The following is a 19,105-nucleotide window of genomic DNA, read 5'->3' as shown; positions in this document are numbered from 1 at the left end:
ATCTGCAGCTTTTAAAATGAGAACAGCTCAGATCTTTCTGTTGACTGACTGGGGAAAGGAAGCTATCACAGCACAGATAGCTTTCAAGGTTTTCAAGGTTACTTGTATGGAATGTTCTGAGCTTTTTTGTGAATAGAGTGATGCTATGAAACTGAATCTTTCCTTGGAGTTCTGTGGCTTGGTTTTTATTTCACTGTGCAGAAGACAGTTCATAAAAACTTCTTCAAGGAAGGATAACCTCGGCCAGAAAGAGACTTGCCTGAACTTTAAATCTTCTGTTTCACATTGACAGGCTTCCTGCTTAGTGACCTCTTGCATATAACTGTTAATTTCTTCTTACGCAACTGAGAAATTGAATTGTTTGGTCCTACAAGCTTTGTTTTGTGAACACTTCTTAAGATGTAATCCTATGTTTACTCACCTGGGAGTAAGACCCATTGAACTCAGTGGGTCTTACATCTGAGTAGACATGCATAGGATTGTGTTAATGTGGCTGATGTAAAAAATAGTATGCTGGGAACAAGTGAGATAACCCATTGCTCTAAAACAGGGAAATTTGCCTGCACTGCATACAAGAAAAGCAGGTGGTGTTTGAGCTGGATTAATGTTTAATGATGTTCTAAAATGGCTTCTAGTTTGGGTGAGCTCAAATATTGTTAGACTTGTTTATTTCTGTGGCACAATTTTTAATAGCAGGGTAATAAGCCAGTCCCAGGACCTGTTCTGAGAAGACATGATGGCACCCACTGATGGTCTGGTCTGTACTTGTTTGGGAGCCCACTTAGAAGCCTCATGTATTCCTTGAGTCCCCCAATGGAAGAAAGGTGGGATATAAATGCACTTTAATAAAGCAGGTAGCGTTGAAAATAATTGTATCAGTCTCGAAAACTGAGCAGTAAATTGGGCAGATCTTGGCTGCTTACCCAATGTACTTATACACAAGCGACTGAAGTAGTATGTTCCAGTTCATAGGATTTCACATACTTAATCTTTACAACTATATAAAAGTGATACCAGCATGATTATTCCCATGTTATAGATTATTGGAGTCTCAGGTTTCAGAATAACCTAAAGCAGCCTTCCCTAACTTTGTTTTCAGCTACAACTCCCATCAGCCCCAACCAGCATGACCAATGGTCAGAGACAATGGGAGCTGTAGTTTAGCAGCATCTGGAGTAGAGATGTGAAGGCCGGGTGGGGGGGAAGAGAAAAAATGAGGGGGACACATTTTTCCTGAAGCTTTGTTTTTGTTTTTGTTTTTTTCCAAAAAAAATGAAAAGTTTTGGATTATAACATATTTTATTTTAGAATGATGAATAAAATATTTAAAACAAGGTGTTTGTATGTTTGGTCCTGCCAAGTAATTTCTAAAAACTATGTAACAGGAAGACTATACAGTATGCAGTATCAGTATCACTGCAGTTCCTGTACACGTGAGGAGAAGCAAGTCCCAGCTCTCAAATGCAAGAGCAAGATGCATTTCTGGCTCTAGGAGGCACTGTCATTTAAGAATCGGCAAAGAGAGCTGAAATCATACAGCATGAAAATAAACCATTACAGTAGTCATCTTGTTAGGCACAGATGCATTTCTGCCTCTAGGAGGCACTGTCATTGACAGGAGAAGGAAGGATTCAGTGCCTTTCCTTGTTGGCATAGTTGGTGGATCTGCTTCTGTGCTCCTGACAGGGCCTCAAAGTGGGAGACAGTGCCAAGCAACACAAAGAAGCAATTACTGGTACTGATAGTTCAGAAAATGAGATTGATTTTATGTAGTATTCATTTCCTGTAGTATTCACTGAGCCCCCCCCCCGCTTTTCCTCAGCTCTTTCCATAGAAATTAGTGTTTTATGTCGGCTTGATGCTGTGGAGGACATAACAATTTTCATAATATAAAAACAATTGTCTTTGTTTTACTATAATGCTGATGTTTTCTTCAGTTTTCATTGTTTTTTGCCTGCTTCTCATAAACCGGCAAAGCCAAAGACACAATAGGTTCCTTACAGTTCAGCGGCTTCTAGCTCCATTTTAAACATTCTTTTAAAAAGTAAGTTCAATATGCAATTATTGTCTGAATAAATTGTATGTTTTAATATACAAAACACTATAAATTTATGGCAAACTAAATTATGCATAATACATTTTATGTTCTTTAGGTAACAAAGTGGCTTCTGATGTGTAAAGGATGCTAAAAAATAAGTGTTGCAGATTCAGTTTCCCCCAAAATATCCCATTTTTCACACACACAAAAACCTGGAAAAATTGTATTTTTCCTGGCTTCAAAATTTTCTGTAAATCTTAACATTTCTAACCTGGAGGGCCATAGGTTTCTCACCTTTGTCATATACTGTAGTTATGTGTATTTTATTTAATTAGAATGCAGTCTCAAACATATCTATTCAAAAGTCCCATGCATATTAGAACGAACATCTATCCTTGCAGTCTATCCATACAAAGCTGTTTTCAGCTGGATCTACATTTGGATATTCAACCCTGTCCACATTATGGTACAGCTGGTCATGCAAACAGGCCCAAAGCCATGGGGTGGCCCCCTAAGTTTTTCTGCCCCCTAAGTTTTTTTACAAAAAATAATTAAATTTATTACAGAGTTTTTCTGCCCCTCTACTTTTTGGTCCTCACCCCCCAAACTTTCTGACTGGCTACAAGCCTGCATGCAAATATTGTCCTCCTTAAAGCATGACTATAGCTGGATTGGGCACCAGTGTTTTCTCTTACAAATACATATACTTGGTGTAGGAAATAAGCCTGTGTAAGCTGTCATGTGGGAAGATCATGCAAGATCATGCTGATGGACAATTACTACACGTATATGTGACAAGCTTTCGTACAGAAACAAGAAATTTCTTGGACATAAACCAGGGCTTATACCTTTGAGTCAGTCAGGAGTGTAACTGAGTAAGGTCTTGAATTACATTTACAAACAGCAAGCCAGCTCTTAAAAGCAAATGCTGGATAGCTCCCTGAGGAAGTTTACTAACTTTAAGGCTGGCTGGTGTGGGAGCCATCACATTTTTCTTAAATGGAAAGCTCTTCCATATAGGACAAGGTTGGAGCACCTTATTCCAGTGGGGCTGCATTATCACACTGGAAAGCTGTCTGGGGCTGCATTCCAATAGTGTATGGGTCAGACCCACAACAGCCCCCCCCCAAAAGATATTCTAAGCAAAGAGACATATATTTAAATCACAGTAACTCCACTCAGGGTTAACCTTCCACTTTCTGCATTGACTTTGTGAAGAAGAAGAAGAAGAAGCACTCCAACAGAGCTGTCCTGTCCGGGCAAAAACCAAAAACACAAAACAAAACAACAACCCTCTGCAATCCCAGCAGAAGAATGCAAATAATGTCAGTGTGCAGCTGAACTTCAAGCCATGCCTTGCAGCTATTCCAAGCCTCAAACTTCAAGATGCAATTGCACCCCAAAAACTGTAGGCATTCAATTGCAAAAATGCATGGATGACTTTATTCACACTTGTACAAAGATCCATCTCTTTGCTTAGACTCTTCCCTTCTGCTTTCATCTTCTTACAGCAGTTTGTGCAGAGGAAGGAGCTGCAATTGTACACCGTGCACAACATCAAAGTCCTTTCCTCTCTCAGCTGTTCATTGGGGAGCAGCTGTTGCTCAGTAGGAGATGGAGAGGGCTGATGCCTGTGCAGCTAGGAGTGCTCTATCTCCGTGTAGGAAAATGCATATAATCTAGGACTAGATTATTATTCTCGGTTTTGCACACTTATCCTCCATAAAAGTGCTTTCCGTGTAGGAAAAGTCATAATAGTTTTGTCTAGTCCTTAATAGCACACAAGCTGAAGAGTTTCCTCTGTGATTATTTATGCAATAATTTGACACATTCTTAAATTAAAAAAAAATCCATGGCTGCTTGGCTTGTAAATTATAAAAGCAGAGTTAGAAAAAAATCTTATTACCTTCTGGAAATCTCTTAAAATATTTCTGGTAAGAGGAAGCATGAAAATATTATGTGAACTTGAACTTTAAATAGCTTTATAGAGAAATATTGCTGCTACTCTAAAGAGTAATAAAGCTGGCTGTTTAAGGAGAACTTCGTTGTCGCTGGAATGTTCTAAAGTCAGCAGTGAGATACCCACTGATGGCAATTAAAACACTCTGAACAGTAATAACACTGATATTGTTCTGTTCCAACAATCATCTGTTTACACTAGTGAAAAAAACTGCACTACTTTTGGGTTCCCCTTTTCAGATCCTAGTTGAAAACAACGATGACTACTAGTATAATGTGCTTGACTATCTCAAATCAAGCTAAATGAAACTCAAATCTCTAGAGAAATATTGATCTATATTTCATTTGAGAGAAGCAGTCAGCTGTGGGCTAATTTGGAAATTTCTGAATATTCCAAACTGAGTGTGATTATTTTGGTTTGATGATGATGGAAAATGTCTGGCTAGTTGAGATTTTCATCTTGAGATAACTTCAGAGTGTAAGAATTCCAAAGCAAGAGAAGCCAGATCTACAAGCATTTTAGTATCAGCTTTATACCTCCAGTGGAGAGCATGCTACCTCCCAAGACAGTCTATGCCACTGTCAAACAAGCACAGTCTGGATACCAACGAACATACACAAAAAACTGACACATGTGGGTCTTTCATACACTTCCATTGTAAGTTATGCTTTCAGCCATTATGCAAGCAGCATTAGCACACTAGTGTAGCATCCAACTGGGCTAGAGATTCCTGATGCGCTAGTGGTGCATGAGCAATTGAAGATATCTTCCATGAATTTGGTTAATCCACTTAAACCCCATCTAAAATGGTTGCTATTAGCACATCTGGTTCTTTAAGAGAACTCTTTGCTTCCTGGACCTCCTGCCAGTCAACTTCATAGTGTTTCTCTGAGACCTTGTATTGTGGGATAGAGGAACAAGCTTCTCTATATGTGTTTTGTCTGATTCAGGGATGGGGAACCTATGGCCCGCCAGGTGATGTTGGACTCAAAATTCCATTAGCCCCAGCTAGCATGGCAGTAGTCACAGATAATGGGAGTTGTTGTTAAGCAACATTTGGAGGCCACAGGTTCCCTGTTCTTGTTTTAATCATTCATAATTTTGTAAATTACTGGTGTTCCCTCTTAGCACTCTCTCTTTTTTAAAACTAAAAAGCTCCATGTTCTTGAGCCTTTCATAGGACGGTGTTACAAGACCTTGATGATTGTAGTTATCTTTCTGTGCCTTTTCCAGCTCTACAGTATTCTTTTTGGGGTAACTAGAATTGTACACAGTACAGTTCTAACTCCGAGCACAGATTTGTATAATGGGATTATACTTTCTCTGTTTCTTACTGCTAGGTTAAATGAGCTAAACTTCTGTTCTTAGTATTATTATTTGATTTGTTAGTGCTTGTTACCCAAAGGTCTCCAAGCAACTTCCATCATTGTTTAAAACCAAATTAAATATATCATACCATGAAACAACCATAACCCCCACGCAGCCACAGAAAGCTTTGGCAGCACACTAATACAAACATGTTCATCAGTTTGGGGACCGAAAATCATTTTGCTGTAATGAGCTGTTATGACTGAGAGTGCTGAAGGACATAGTATTAGTTTGTGAAATAGCATATTAAAGATGGAAAATATATTTTAAAAACATCAATTTATTTGTAAGCGGATATCTTTGAGTTGATACACTGCAATAGTAAGAGTTAGATTTTGATATCTACAAAGTGTGTTTGAAGTTATTGATTCAAGTTAGTGTCTGAGTAGGAACAAAGCCGTGTGTGTGTGTGTGTGTGTGTGTGTGTGAGAGAGAGAGAGAGTCTCAGCTAATGAACCTGAACTTAAATCAAATCCAACTTTTTAATGGCTTAGCTTTTGGGTTTTAGCACATAGAAGAGCAAGCACTAGGTGTTTAGTACAGTTAATACTAAAGTTAGTAAAAGCTGACAGAGTATAAAATCATTTCAACCTTCTCTTGAGTATCATTGGAAAAGTGTAAATCTAAGCTTATTCGAGGCCTGGGGAACATTAGACTGATCCCTGCTGGATCAGACCAAAGGCTTAGATAGCATATTTTTGAATGACAGCATATACATTTTATTAACTAAAAAAATTAGATAGTTCGGCATCCTGTTTCCCACAGTGGCCAACCAGATGCCTGTAGAAGCCTACAAGCAGGCCCTGAGGGCAACAGCTCTCTTCCATTGTTGTTCCCTAGCAGCTGGTATTCAGAGGCATACAATAAATTGTTATTTGTGGATGTTATTTCGCAAGGTGCAAAGAAATTTTCTCAGCTGTTCTTTTAAAGCTCATGGAAGTTTAAAATTTCTTTGAGCCAGAGGAAAAGTAAAGAACAAGTGGGACCTGAAACAAAATGTTGCTGTATATCCTCCTGTTCAGGATTCCATCCAGCCTTTCACATCAAGCAGGGAATTCCACTCTTGTCCCCATCCATGTTCCATTTTTCTTTTGAACTGTCACTCTATATTCCGTGGCTACTGAGCATGCCAATCCTCATGGGGCTGTTTTAAAAAGTTTTTGTCTCCCTTAGATCTTCTTTTTAAAAGTTGTTTATATTTATGTGAACCTTGGGCTTCCCCAAATGGTGTTGATACCTCTGTCTTGTTTCTGAGTGGCCTCATTTTGGCTGTGATCTTGCTGGTGCTCACCTGAGTTTGCTATTAGAAGGAGGGGTCTTCAGTGCAATTCTGGCTATTTTTCTTTGGAAATTGACCATCAAGAGATGCACTGGGATTTTATGGCAGAACAGTGGTCAGCCCAGAGATGAGTATTGCCCTTGTATCACTGTGAAAACATCTTGCTCTGAGAGATTGCTGAAGTTTCTGCTTAATACTTCTTGGTACAAACAGGGTTTGTTGTTGTTGTTTTTTGAGTACAGAAAGTGCTATTGCATTCAGTATACTAGGTGAGGTCCAGACCATAACTGTTTGAAGAAATGAAAAGACCCATGTAGAAGTTTCATGATGGCTTAGGTAGTTACTCCTACTGTTGAGAGACCTGTACATAGATAAGAACTCCTGGCAATACCATAATGAGCCTTCATCTTTCTATTGGGATGTCACTGAGGGCTCTGATTAATGACAGCAAGCTGCTTTTCCATTTTCAGGACCCGGAGCCCTCAGTGCAGCACAATAGAAGAGGCTGGGGGCTGGCAGAAGCATTGTGACATTTTTTTCTGCATTGTAACATCTGTGTATCAAAGGGAGGTATGGGGTAGGGAACATAACAACACAGACTCTTTGGGGAAAGGACTGTGGCTTAGTAGTAGACCAACGCTTTGCATTCAAAAGGTCTTGGGGTCAATCCTTGGCTTCTCCAGGTAGGACTGGAGAGGATTTCCTGTCCGAAAGCTGCTGCCAGTCAGTGTAGACAGGATTGAGCTAGATGGACCAATAGTCTGGCTTGGTATAAGGCAACTCCTTGTGTTTCACCCAAAAGACGGTTGGGGTGGGGAATTCATCCCTATTTGCTCCAGTCTGGCCAGAAAAGTGACTGGGATAGGAGAGGATGAAAAGGAAGACTTGCTTTCTGCCTTTTCTGTTTAAGGGTTGTGTACCAGCATGCGGAACAGCTCCTAAGAAATGTACTTTTGAAAGATCCCTTAATGCACTCCCTGTCCCCGCCCCCAGGAATAGCATACTGTACACTTTGGCAACTGTGAAGGTTTGGGCTTACCCATATGTACAAGCAGCTAGAGTAGGGATGGGGAACCTGTGGCCATCCAGATATTGCTTGACAACAACTGCCATTATCCTTTGCCATTGGCCATGCTGCCTGGGGCTGATTGGAGTTGGAGTCCAGCAACATCTGAAGTGCCACAGGTTCCCCACCCCTGCCCTAGAGACATGCATAGGTTAGGTAGCAGGATTAATTTTTTTTAAAAAAAGGAAGCTTATGACACTATGTGTGTTTCTCCCTTCCCCCCCACCCCAGATTAAAGAAGCTTCTTGAACAGGAAAAGCTCTATCAAGCCCGCAAGGAAAAAGAACATGCAAAAAGGCTCAACAAACTAAGAGAAGAATTGGTCAAACTCAAATCATTTGCACTCATGCTTGTGGATGAGAGACAGATGCATATTGAACAACTTGATCAGCAAACCCAGAAAATACAAGATCTGACTCAAAGATTAAGGGAAGAAGAAGAAAAACTTAAAATTTTGGGTATCAAAGCAAAAGAGGATGGACAGAAACTAATGAAGTTAGAGGCAGAACTTGAACACAAGACTTCCTCATTTTCCCAAGAGCATGAGGAGATGACTGCCAAATTGGTTAGCCAAGAGTCGCACAATAAACAGCTCAGGCTTAAGTTGGTTGGCTTAACCCGCAGAATTGAGGAGCTGGAAGAAACCAACAAAAATCTTCAAAAGACTGAAGAAGAGCTTCAAGAACTGAGAGACAAAATAGCCAAAGGGGAATGTGGGAACTCCAGCTTGATGGCTGAGGTGGAAAACCTCCGCAAACGTGTGCTTGAAATGGAAGGCAAAGACGAGGAGATCACAAAAACCGAATCCCAGTGTAAAGAGCTTAAAAAGAAACTGCAAGAGGAGGAGCACCATAGCAAGGAACTGAAGCTTGAGGTGGAGAAACTGCAGAAGAGAATGTCTGAACTGGAGAAGCTGGAGGAGGCTTTCAGTAAAAGCAAATCTGAATGCACCCAGCTGCGTTTGAATCTGGAGAAAGAAAAGAACTTAACCAAAGACTTGATCAATGAGTTAGAAGTGTTGAAAACACGAGTAAAGGATCTTGAGTCTTCAGAAAGTAAATTGGAAAAGGCTGAATTAATCTTAAAAGATGACCTTACAAAGCTGAAGTCCTTTACTGTCATGCTGGTTGACGAAAGAAAAAACATGGTGGATAAGATAAAGCAGGAAGAGAGAAAAGTTGAAAGCTTGAGTAAGAACTTTAAGGTGGAGCAAGGTAAAGTTATGGAAGTGACTGAGAAGCTAATAGATGAAAGCAAAAAGCTTTTGAAGTTGAAATCGGAAATGGAGGAAAAAGTGTCCAGTTTGACAAAGGAAAGAGATGAGTTAATTGGCAAGTTGAAGAGTGAGGAGGAAAGATCTGCTGAGCTGAACTGTACAGTGGTTCTACTGAAGAAAAGGATTGATGGCATAGAGGAGGTAGAAAGAGAAATAGCCAGAGGTCGCGTTAGAAAAGGGTCTGGGCTTTCTGGACAAGAGGACAACAAGATTAAAGAACTAACGGTTGAAATTGAAAGACTGAAGAAGCGTCTCAAGCAATTGGAAGTGGTTGAAGGAGACTTGATGAAGACTGAGGATGAATATGATCAACTGGAGCAAAAATTTAGGACGGAGCAGGACAAAGCTAACCTTCTTTCTCAGCAGCTGGAAGAAATGAAGCTCCAGATTGCAAAAAACAAAGCAATAGAGAAGGGGGAGGCAGTGACTCAGGAGGCAGAGCTGAGGCAAAGGTTTCGGCTGGAAGAGGCTAAAAGCAGAGACTTGAAAGCAGAAGTGCAGGCTCTCAAAGAGAAAATTCATGAGCTGATGAACAAAGAAGATCAGCTTTCTCAGCTCCAAGTGGATTACTCAGTCCTTCAGCAAAGGTTTCTGGAAGAAGAAAATAAAAACAAAGTCATGGGGCAAGAGGTGCTGAATTTAATGAAAGAGCTTGAGCTGTCTAAACGCTACAGTCGTGCTCTTAGACCCAGCATGAATGGCAGAAGAATGGTAGATGTGCCTGTTACATCCACTGGAGTACAAACTGATGCAGTAAATAGTGAAACAGCGGAAGAGGAGACACCAGCTGTGTTCATAAGGAAATCATTCCAGGAAGAGAACCACATTATGAGCAATCTTCGGCAGGTTGGCCTTAAAAAGCCCACTGAGAGGTCATCCGTGCTTGACAGATATCCTCCTGCAGCGAATGACCTTACAATGAGGAAGTCCTGGATTCCATGGATGAAAAAAAGAGAAACTGGTTCTCAGACAACTCCAGATAAAGGAGCCAGAATACAAACCAGTCCAGAACATCCTAGGGAGGTTGTCCTTTCTCCAAAGCAGGGGCAGCCTCTTCACATTCGGGTAACTCCAGATCATGAGAACAGTACAGCTACTTTGGAGATTACTAGTCCAACAGCTGAAGATTTCTTCTCCAGTACTACTGTTATCCCCACACTGGGGAATCAGAAACCACGGATTACCATCATTCCCTCTCCTAATGTCATGTCCCAAAAAGGGAAAGGTGGTGAGAGCCCATTGGGCCCAGAGCGAGCCATGTCACCGGTGACTATAACTACTTTCTCCAGAGAGAAATCCTCAGAGAGCACGAAGTCTCCTTTCATGGAAAGACCTGTATCACCAATTCAAATAATGACAGTGTCTACCTCGGCAGCACCTGCAGAAATTACTGTGTCTCCAGAATCACAGGACATGACCATGGGGAGGGCTGTGTTTAGAGTGACTCCAGAAAAACAAACTGTCCCAACTCCAGTCCGAAAGTACAATGCCAACACAAACATTATAACAACAGAGGACAACAAAATTCATATCCACTTAGGGTCTCAGTTTAAGCGCTCACCTGGCACTGCTCAAGAAGGAGCAAGCCCTGTGATAACTGTCAGGCCTATGAATGTAGCAGCAGAGAAGGAAGTCATGACTGGAACTGTTCTTCGTTCTCCCAGGAATAATGTATCCTCAAGGCTTGGAGCAAGCAAAGTTACAAGTACCATCACTATAACTCCAGTTACTACATCTTCCACACGAGGAACACAATCCATGGTAAGCAATATAGAATATAATGGAATATGTGTGTATGCAATAGGATAGAGAGAAAGATGGTTTTTGAGAACTGGTGTTACCCGGTGGGCAGAGAGTAGGATTTGAATCTGAGAGATCTTAAGTCAGTCCTAAACTCTGCTTAGGGATTTACTTGCCTGGCTCAGATGTAATGGAAAATCATGGTTTCCTTCTATGTGAATGAGCTGCAGCAAGCCTTGAGTTCACCCTCTTCCTTCACCTTCTCTTTTGCATTCCAGAGGAGGAGATCAGAAGCATCTACTTCTAGTTTTAGACAAACCACAGTGCCACATGACATCCAAACTTGGAGAACTGTGGTTTGTTTAAAGTGTAAACCAAGGTTGGTGAAAACAAATGAGGATCTGAAACTGTGGCATAGGTACCTATTGTTGAGACTTGAAGACAGGGGTGGGGAAGATATTCCCTCCCCAAGGGCCAAATTCCCTTGGGGGAAAGTTATTTGGGACTGCATGCCCAAAGAGGGTGAGGCTGAAACACGTTAGGTGCACAAACAGGAAAAGGAGTTGAGTTATTTAACTTAAAGAATGATATGGGTGCAAGAATCCATGGCTATAAACCGACATGGGCAAACTTACATTACCAATCAGAAAGCACTCTTCAATTATTAGAGGTGATTTTAATATATAGAGAAAGACAGAGCCATATTCAACTAACTTGTTGAACTAGCAAAAGCCAGCACAAAGATCCTACTAGCACAATGGGACTTCCCAACCCTGCGCATCATACATCTTCCTCAATTCTACTCTAGAGTGCACAGGGGGAGGAGAAGGGAGATTGTTCCATCAGGCAAGCAGAAATGCTTGCCCTGATGGAACAATTTCCTTACAGCTACATTGAATGGAATCCACACATACTGTTCCAGGAATAGTTGAGGGAACAAAACACTTCACTGAGTTCAAAATAAGGATGAATAAAGACAAAAAGTCTCACTGTGGTTTCTTGAAGTTAGGAAGGGCATCTGCCCTTTGCTTCCTCCAATGCATCATATATACTGCAACGTGGGACATTATGTTGGGATTCTCCTCTTAAAAAATAAAATCTTGGAATGATTTGGTGGGTGGCTTTTAGTTGCACTTCTGGCCTGACTGATCACATTTTTTGGAGTTAGAAAGGTGTGCCCTTCCCCTGACCACATTGCTAGTGACTGTAGGTTTTCTGCCTCCATGTTGGGGACCCTAGCCATACACACTCATGAGGTCAGGGGGCAAGGAATGTAAGCATGGGTCCCAGTGGCCATGAAATGCAAGAGGTAGATGTACACCTGTGACATCTCTGTGCAGAGTCCAAATGAGTCTCTGGACTCATGAAGGGTGTCTTCTGCCAACTGAAGATAACTTTTCAAGCTTCCGGTGAAGTGGGCTCAAGTTCACAGACATTTTGCAGGGGCCATAAGATGCTTTGTTGCTTTTGGAATTGTCTCCTAGAATTGTTCATGATTCAGAATTCATTCTGAGTGTGTCTTTTACTGTAATAACCACAAATTTGTAGATGTGGTTTCAGTTCTTCCTTATAATTCCTTCTCCAGTTTGGAACAGATGAAACCAGATGTCTGATCTTTTAAGCTGGAATAAAACCATCTTTGCATAAATAGTATTATAGACCTAGACATGCAAGTAAGATATGTGTTTCTAAAGCAACCAGCTAGCCTCTTTGCAAAGTCTTATCTGTTGTCCTCATAATCATATCCACATGCTCTACAGTGAACTACAGAAACTGAATTTAAATGATGTAGGGTTGGTTCTTATGTTTGTTCCTCTTAAAACGTGCAAACACATTTGTAAAGTGTTGCAAACCATCTGTAATGTTGAACTGGTGTGCTGTGGAGTGTAATGAGTGTAAGTGTTCTGCATTGAGGGCATATCCAGGCCACCGACTTCAATTGGTTTATCAGTCATTCCCTTTTCCTGGAGAATCCTGGGAATTGTCATATGGGGTGGCTGCCAGTGTTCTCTAACAGAAAATTCTCAACATCACATCAGGCTGCTATTCCCATGGCAAGCATTTATCAGTTAAAGATGGTATATAACTGCCAGTTATGCAGTGTTTATAAGACCTAACGTGAATGAACTGAAGTACAGTAATAGGTCCTTGCTGGATTTTTGGAACAGTAAGTGAGAGATGGTGGTTAGATTTCTCAAACCGTGTCCTGGAATTAGTCTCTAAAGGCTCCTCCTGCTTGGTGCATGCATTCAGTCAATGTGTGGGAGGGAGTGGAATCACAGTGGCTGGTCCTGTCCCCAGCAACTGCACATTGGGCAGAATACAAGAACAGGCTCTCCTTATGAGCAGTTAGGAACCTTGATACTGCCAGGGTTCTTAATCATGAATACACTCTACATAAATATAGTTGTACATTCACAGATTCTCATGATCTGCCCAATGCATGGAGGAGGGCCATAGCACAATGGTAGAGCATCTGCTTTGCATGCAGAAGGTCCCAGGTTCAATCCCTGGCATCTGCAGGTAGGGTTGGGAGGGAATCCTGCCTGAAATCCTGGAGACCCGCTGCTAGTCAGTGTAGACAATACTGAGCTAGATTGACCATTGGTATGACTCTGTATAAGGCACTTCCTATATTCCTATGTCAGAGACTGGGGCAGAGTCAATGGCTGTGAACCCACATCTCTACACTTTTCTCTTTCAACAAGCCTTTTAAGTAGATCACAGTCTGTGTCTGCAGGAATATTTTTTTTTTAATGTTTTAAAAGATCTTTGTTTTAATACGTTTTTAAAGATGTTTTGTTTCAATGTGTTTTAAAAACTTTTGTTTTTCAGATGTTTTAGAGTGTTTTTAGTGTTTTTGTTTGCCACCCTGGGCTCCTTCTAGGAGGAAGGGCAGGATATAAATGTAATAAATAAATAATAAATGCATGGGAGTGGAGCTGATCCCCGCTGAAAGTGGGGCTTTCAGCACAGACTTCAAGCCCTGCTGGGATGGGCCCCTGCTGCAATATTTGTATCCCCTGCTTGAATTAAAGCTGGGGATGCAGAGGAAGAAGGGAAGAATCAAGAGCACACTTAGAGGGCACTTTCTTTGAAGTTTAAATCACCTGATGTCATATGACTTCACCCATCAAATGGGCTAGAAATGTATCTGGCCCACTGATCTGCTCCAGTTCTCTATCCCTGGTCTATACTAATATGTTCAGTGTTGGAAAAACTTTTTTTTTTTAAAAAGAAATCCTAGCTGACCCTGATGTTGACTTATTTTAAATATGTGCTAGTTGGATATGCAGCATGACTGCTTAAACTATGAGGGGAATGGTAGATGGGTCCTTAATGAAACCGACAAACCCCACTCAACTCACCAATTCATGCCTCCCCAAGCAGCCTTCCAAAGACTGGGGCAGAGGGGTAGGCAACATCACAAAAGGTAAGGGGTGGCAGGTCCATGAATTCCCTCCTGTCCCTTGAGCACTGTGATATGTTGAAAAGGAGAGAGCAATAACCTTACATTGAGGAAGGCATCACAGATGGAATCCCGGGGCATCACAGGAAACTTGACCAGAAATCTGTCTTTATTACAGTGATGTTTTTTCTTGTCTTGCAGACAGGACAGGATGGGTCATCCCAGAGACCTACACCCACCCGAATCCCTGTATCTAAAGGTATGAAAGCAGGGAAACCAGTAGTGACAGCCTCAGGACCGGGAAATCAGAACAAATTCGAACCTCGAGCAGAGACTCAGTCTATGAAAATAGAACTGAAGAAGTCTTCAGCCAGTAGCTCTACCTCCCTTGGTGGGGGGAAGGGCTGAGGGCAGTGGCTAAGGGGGTATGTTCTGCAGGTTTTACTGCTATCATGGAAATAAGCCCTGTTTGTTTAGTTGTTTGCATTTTCACATACTAATTAAGTCTGCTGAAGCCGTCACTTCTACTGATACAGGCATGCCTTACTTATTGAATGCACTAATCCCGTCTCCTCTGTGTTGAATTAAAAACCTCACTTTCAGAATAGATCCAGTTCAGCAATTTCTAATATGTGGCTGCTGTTTAGATTGAACTCTTTCAAGTAGCAGTCTTCCTTCCCCCATTTTTTTTTCTGCAGATGATCATTTTAGTCAGTCGTTTGCCAGAAATGTAATGGGGGTGAACATTATATTGGAGTTCCTTTTAGAAGCCACATTTATCTAGTTTTAATAGCTCTGAGATAGAAATATTGAAATACCTCTTTTAAAAACATCAGGTGTGGATAATTAGGATTTTTGCTCTAGCAGATCTTTTTCTTTCCAACTCTAGTTGCATTTGATTGCTCAAATAATCTGAAACCTTCTCATTCACGTCAGTGAGCAATGGTTAAAATCTGCTAGAAGCAACCAAATTTATATTGTGCTACTTTTTGGTCTTGGATGATCTTATTGTAAACTGTGGTGGGTGGGTAGTAGTGGGAGAGAATTCCTGCTGGCAGACTTTACTTAGAGACATGATATTAAAAACAATTTATTCCCAGTATATGTGTTCCTCAAGATCATACACGTATTTATCTTTTCAACACCTGGATTTGTGGACATGGGCTAGATTGTGTTCTGCCTGTATTGGTGAGCTTTGCTTTTATTTTGAAAGCATGTCTTAGATGTGGAAATTTGTGTGAATATGACTGGCTGCCATTATAACTGTGTTTGTCTAATAGAACCACAACTGTTAATGAATATTTCCATTGAAGAAAGCTTCCACAGAAGTAAATGACTAGAACCAAAACTCTTAACCTGTGGCAGAGGTGACTTGACATGCAGTTTTTTTTCCAAACTGTGTTTTCCTTTCCTTTCTTCCTTCTTGTTTTGCAATGATCTAGTTGAATGAACAGCAACAAATTCCTAAATGACTCCATTCTGGAGGAAAGGGAAAATAAGCACAGTACCAAAAAGAACCTCTATACAATAAACAATGACAATAAAAAATGAAGTGGCTAAACAGAATGAATTGATTTGTCCATTAGGAGACTGTACTGGAAACCTACACAACAAAGAGATGGTGTAATTTAGAAGTAGTTTGAGGGCACAGTTTAGCTGACAATCAGTGGTTGTAAGTAAAATGAAGGAAGGAATGAGTTGTAGGTCAGTAGTGTCATTGGTCTGCCATTCTGTTGAAACCCACAAGTAGAAAGACTCTAGGGCAAGGATGGGGAACCTATAGCCCACTCCAGCTCCCCATCAGCATGACCAATAGTCGGGAGTTAGGGGGGTTGTCATCTGGTAACATCTGGAAGGTCACAGGTTCCCCATCCCTGCTCCAGTGGAAGATAAAAATGTTTTTTTCTTCACTAGCATGTTTTATAGACTGAAGTGTATCAAATGCCAGGTGTGTGGCCATTTTAGTTTGTTGCAGCAAAAACAACAAGAAGTCCTGAGACACCTTTATTCATAGTGTAAGCTTTCGTCAGACACTCCTTGAATAGATTGTTCTCCAGCCTACAAAAGCTTATGCCACAATAAATGTGTTGGTCTTTAAAATGCCACAGAACTCTGTTGACATTTCTATTTACCTTACTGGGCTAGCTATATGTAAACTAGAAGAAAATAAATGAAAACACGTTATCACATCAGGTCTATAGCAGAAATTGGTAGACAGAGATTTCCACCAAAAGGCTGTCTCATATTGGCTTCCCAGTTAATAACCACACATGGAGATTTCTGTAGGGGATTTGCAGTCAACAGTAGCTAAAGCACATATTCTTCTGTGGAATCATTAAGATTCCAATACATGTTCCCCGATTCATTTTGGCATTGAATGACAACTGAATTGTTCCTACTTGTTAAGTATTTTCTTAGCTGTTTTAGCAGATGTTCCCGGGAGAGCCTTCAGTGACTTAAAGGTTACGTCACACTGAATGTCTGATGTTTTCTAGTTATGAATAATTGCACATTTATTTATTTATTCACATCAAGGTAAAAGCAGAAGTTTAACATGGATTGATACAGTAGCTAAATTTGTGGAACTTCAAGCGCATTGTTTCTAATGAAACAATTAAGTTCATGCCACAGTAGCAGTAAGGGGGAAGTTGCTCCTGTTGCTGCACAGAAATAATCACCAGTACACAGTCATAGAGAATGTTTAGAGCAACCTTCTCCAACCTGGGCCCCTCCAGATATGGTTGGACTGCACCTCCCATCATCCCCAGACAGCGTGGCCTATGGTCAAGGACATTGTGAACTGTAGTTCAGCAACAACTGGAGGGCTCCTGGTTAAGAGCAACAATTTAACACAGCACTATGCCAGCACCAGGTAGTTCATGTGTCATACAGTAGGGCCCTGCTTCCCAGCGCTCCGCTTCCCGGCATTCCGCTAATGCGGCGGCTTTCCTCCCCTCTTTAAAAGCCGCTTTTGCCACTTCTGCGGCATTTTTGCGTGACGCACCCCATTAAGATCAATGGGGTCCCGCCTTACGGCGATTTCCGCTTTATGGCGGGGGTCCGGAACGGAACCCGCCATATATGCGGGGCCCTACTGTATTAATTTTTCTGAGTCTTGGTTTTCTCCACAGAAACGTTACTTTATGCACAGTAACTGATTTTCTCTCACTCATCTCCCCTGTTCCTTTTACCTCTTTCATAGGAGCACCTGCAGCTGCTCCACTGTGTTTACCCCTTTTCTCTCACATATCTTGGCACATGCATACAACACCTACCTTGACAGTGCTTTCCTCTTGCTCCTTCTGTGACAGAACTAGCCAGTGCAATAGTTGCTTCTCTCTCTCCCTTTAGTCGCATAGGCTAATGCGTCTGTATGGAAAAATGGAAAGGAGCTGAGAGGATGTTGCTTCATACCACTAGGGTTCTCTTAATTCTGTGAATGGGAGAAATGACAATGGGCGTGCAAACGATTCATGTAATCCTTTCCCCTCTTAAAAAAAAATTGGTGGGGCAGAACTTAATTCGCTCTCACACACAGTCAAATTTTGTTTCTGGCTCAGAAAGAGTGTGACAGTAAGATGCAGAATTCAGGGCCTGCCTTTTATCTCATCAATGGCAAAATGCCCATTATTATAATTTATTTATTTATTATTTGATTTATATCCCGCCCTTCCTCCCAGCAGGAGTCCAGGGCAGCAAACAGAAACGCTAAAAACACTTTAAAACATCATAAAAAGACCTTAAAATACATTAAAACAAAACAACGTTAAAAACATTTTTTTTAAAAAAAGCTTTGAAAACATTTTTTTTAAAAAAAGGTTAAAAACATATTATTAAAGAAAACATATTAAAAGCAATTCTAATACAGATGCAGACTGGGATAGGTCTCAACTTAAAAGGCTTGTTGAAAGAGGAAAGTCTTCAAAAGGCGCCGAAAAGATAGCAGAGACAGTGAAGTAATGAGTGAAGTGAATGAGTAATGAGTGAAGTATGTGAGGCTTGTACATTGCAGTGACTCATCTTGCCCCATTACATCCCAGGCAGAACAGCTCACTGAGGGCCAGTCAAGTGCCAAGCTAGGAGGTGGATTTCACCTTCCTTCAGCAGTGTCTCCAAGTGCAATCCTTTTCTTTATCCATAAGAATGAATGGAAGCCATTCACTTCTTTGGGAAAAAGGAAATAAGTGCATGCAGGACTCTATTGAGGTGGTAGTTAACTAACTCTGTTCCCTATATCCAGCTGTTTGAGAATCTTGTATTTGTGTAGCCCCATCCTAGGCTCTATTTCTGGCTCTGACACATGTTATGTCATAGGAGCTGACTTCATACAGCAGGAATGGGGAACCTGTGCCCCACCAGTTGATGTTGGACTCCAGCTCCCATCAGCCCCAGCTAGCGTGGTCAGTGATGATGGGAGTTGTGGTCCAACAATGTCTGTTAGAAGAAGTGGAAAGATGATTATAGAGTACTAGATCATGCTTTGTTTGTATATGGGCAATTTAATGCTGAGAAGATTGGCCGCTATTTTCCTGTAACATTGCTTGTTAACCACTTCTATTTGCATAGCCTATGGTAGTGTTGTCCAGATAAGAGACAGCTATTTTCTTGCTTTGAGGGGGAAAGATTGCATGATTTCATACACAGAAAGGTCTGCCCACATAAGAGATCAACTGAGCATGTGACCACATGATCACTGACCATTTCACTGGGTGCCAAAACAGTACATATTCTTTCTGCCTGCATTCAGGGTTTCCAAACATTGCCCCTTATGTTCAAGTGTCACCTGAGCAAAGCCAAACTGCTTTAATTGGAAATTTAGTCTCTGGGCACTATCCATTGGTGCTATTAAAACTTCATCTAATGACCTATGGATCCTAAGAACTTTCTGTTATTGCTGCAGTAACCTAGATAATTATTGCAGCTATTACTGTTAACGTAATGCACCAAGAGTACTGAAGTAACTTGGGAC

At 41.1% G+C, this 19,105-nt stretch overlaps 1 protein-coding gene across 4 annotated transcripts in view; it reads left to right on the top strand.

The window, feature by feature from the left end:
* FILIP1 (filamin A interacting protein 1) overlaps positions 1-19,105 on the top strand; it is a 124,593-nt gene that overhangs the window by 94,412 nt on the left and 11,076 nt on the right. For 3 of the 4 annotated variants that reach the window (XM_061623147.1, XM_061623149.1, XM_061623150.1), the window contains 2 exons: positions 7,943-10,748; positions 14,338-14,561. In XM_061623147.1, coding sequence (XP_061479131.1) covers positions 7,943-10,748; positions 14,338-14,544 — 3,013 coding nt within the window. In that variant the 3' untranslated portion in view covers positions 14,545-14,561. The remainder of the gene's footprint in view (positions 1-7,942; positions 10,749-14,337; positions 14,562-19,105) is intronic. The other variant, XM_061623148.1, reaches the window with a different exon arrangement.

Source organism: Rhineura floridana, chromosome 4 (genome assembly GCF_030035675.1).
Source record: "Rhineura floridana isolate rRhiFlo1 chromosome 4, rRhiFlo1.hap2, whole genome shotgun sequence".
NCBI classification, from domain to species: Eukaryota; Metazoa; Chordata; class Lepidosauria; order Squamata; family Rhineuridae; genus Rhineura; species Rhineura floridana.
The sequence above is the reverse complement of the archived record's forward strand: the minus strand, read 5'-3'. Positions and strand labels throughout refer to the sequence as shown.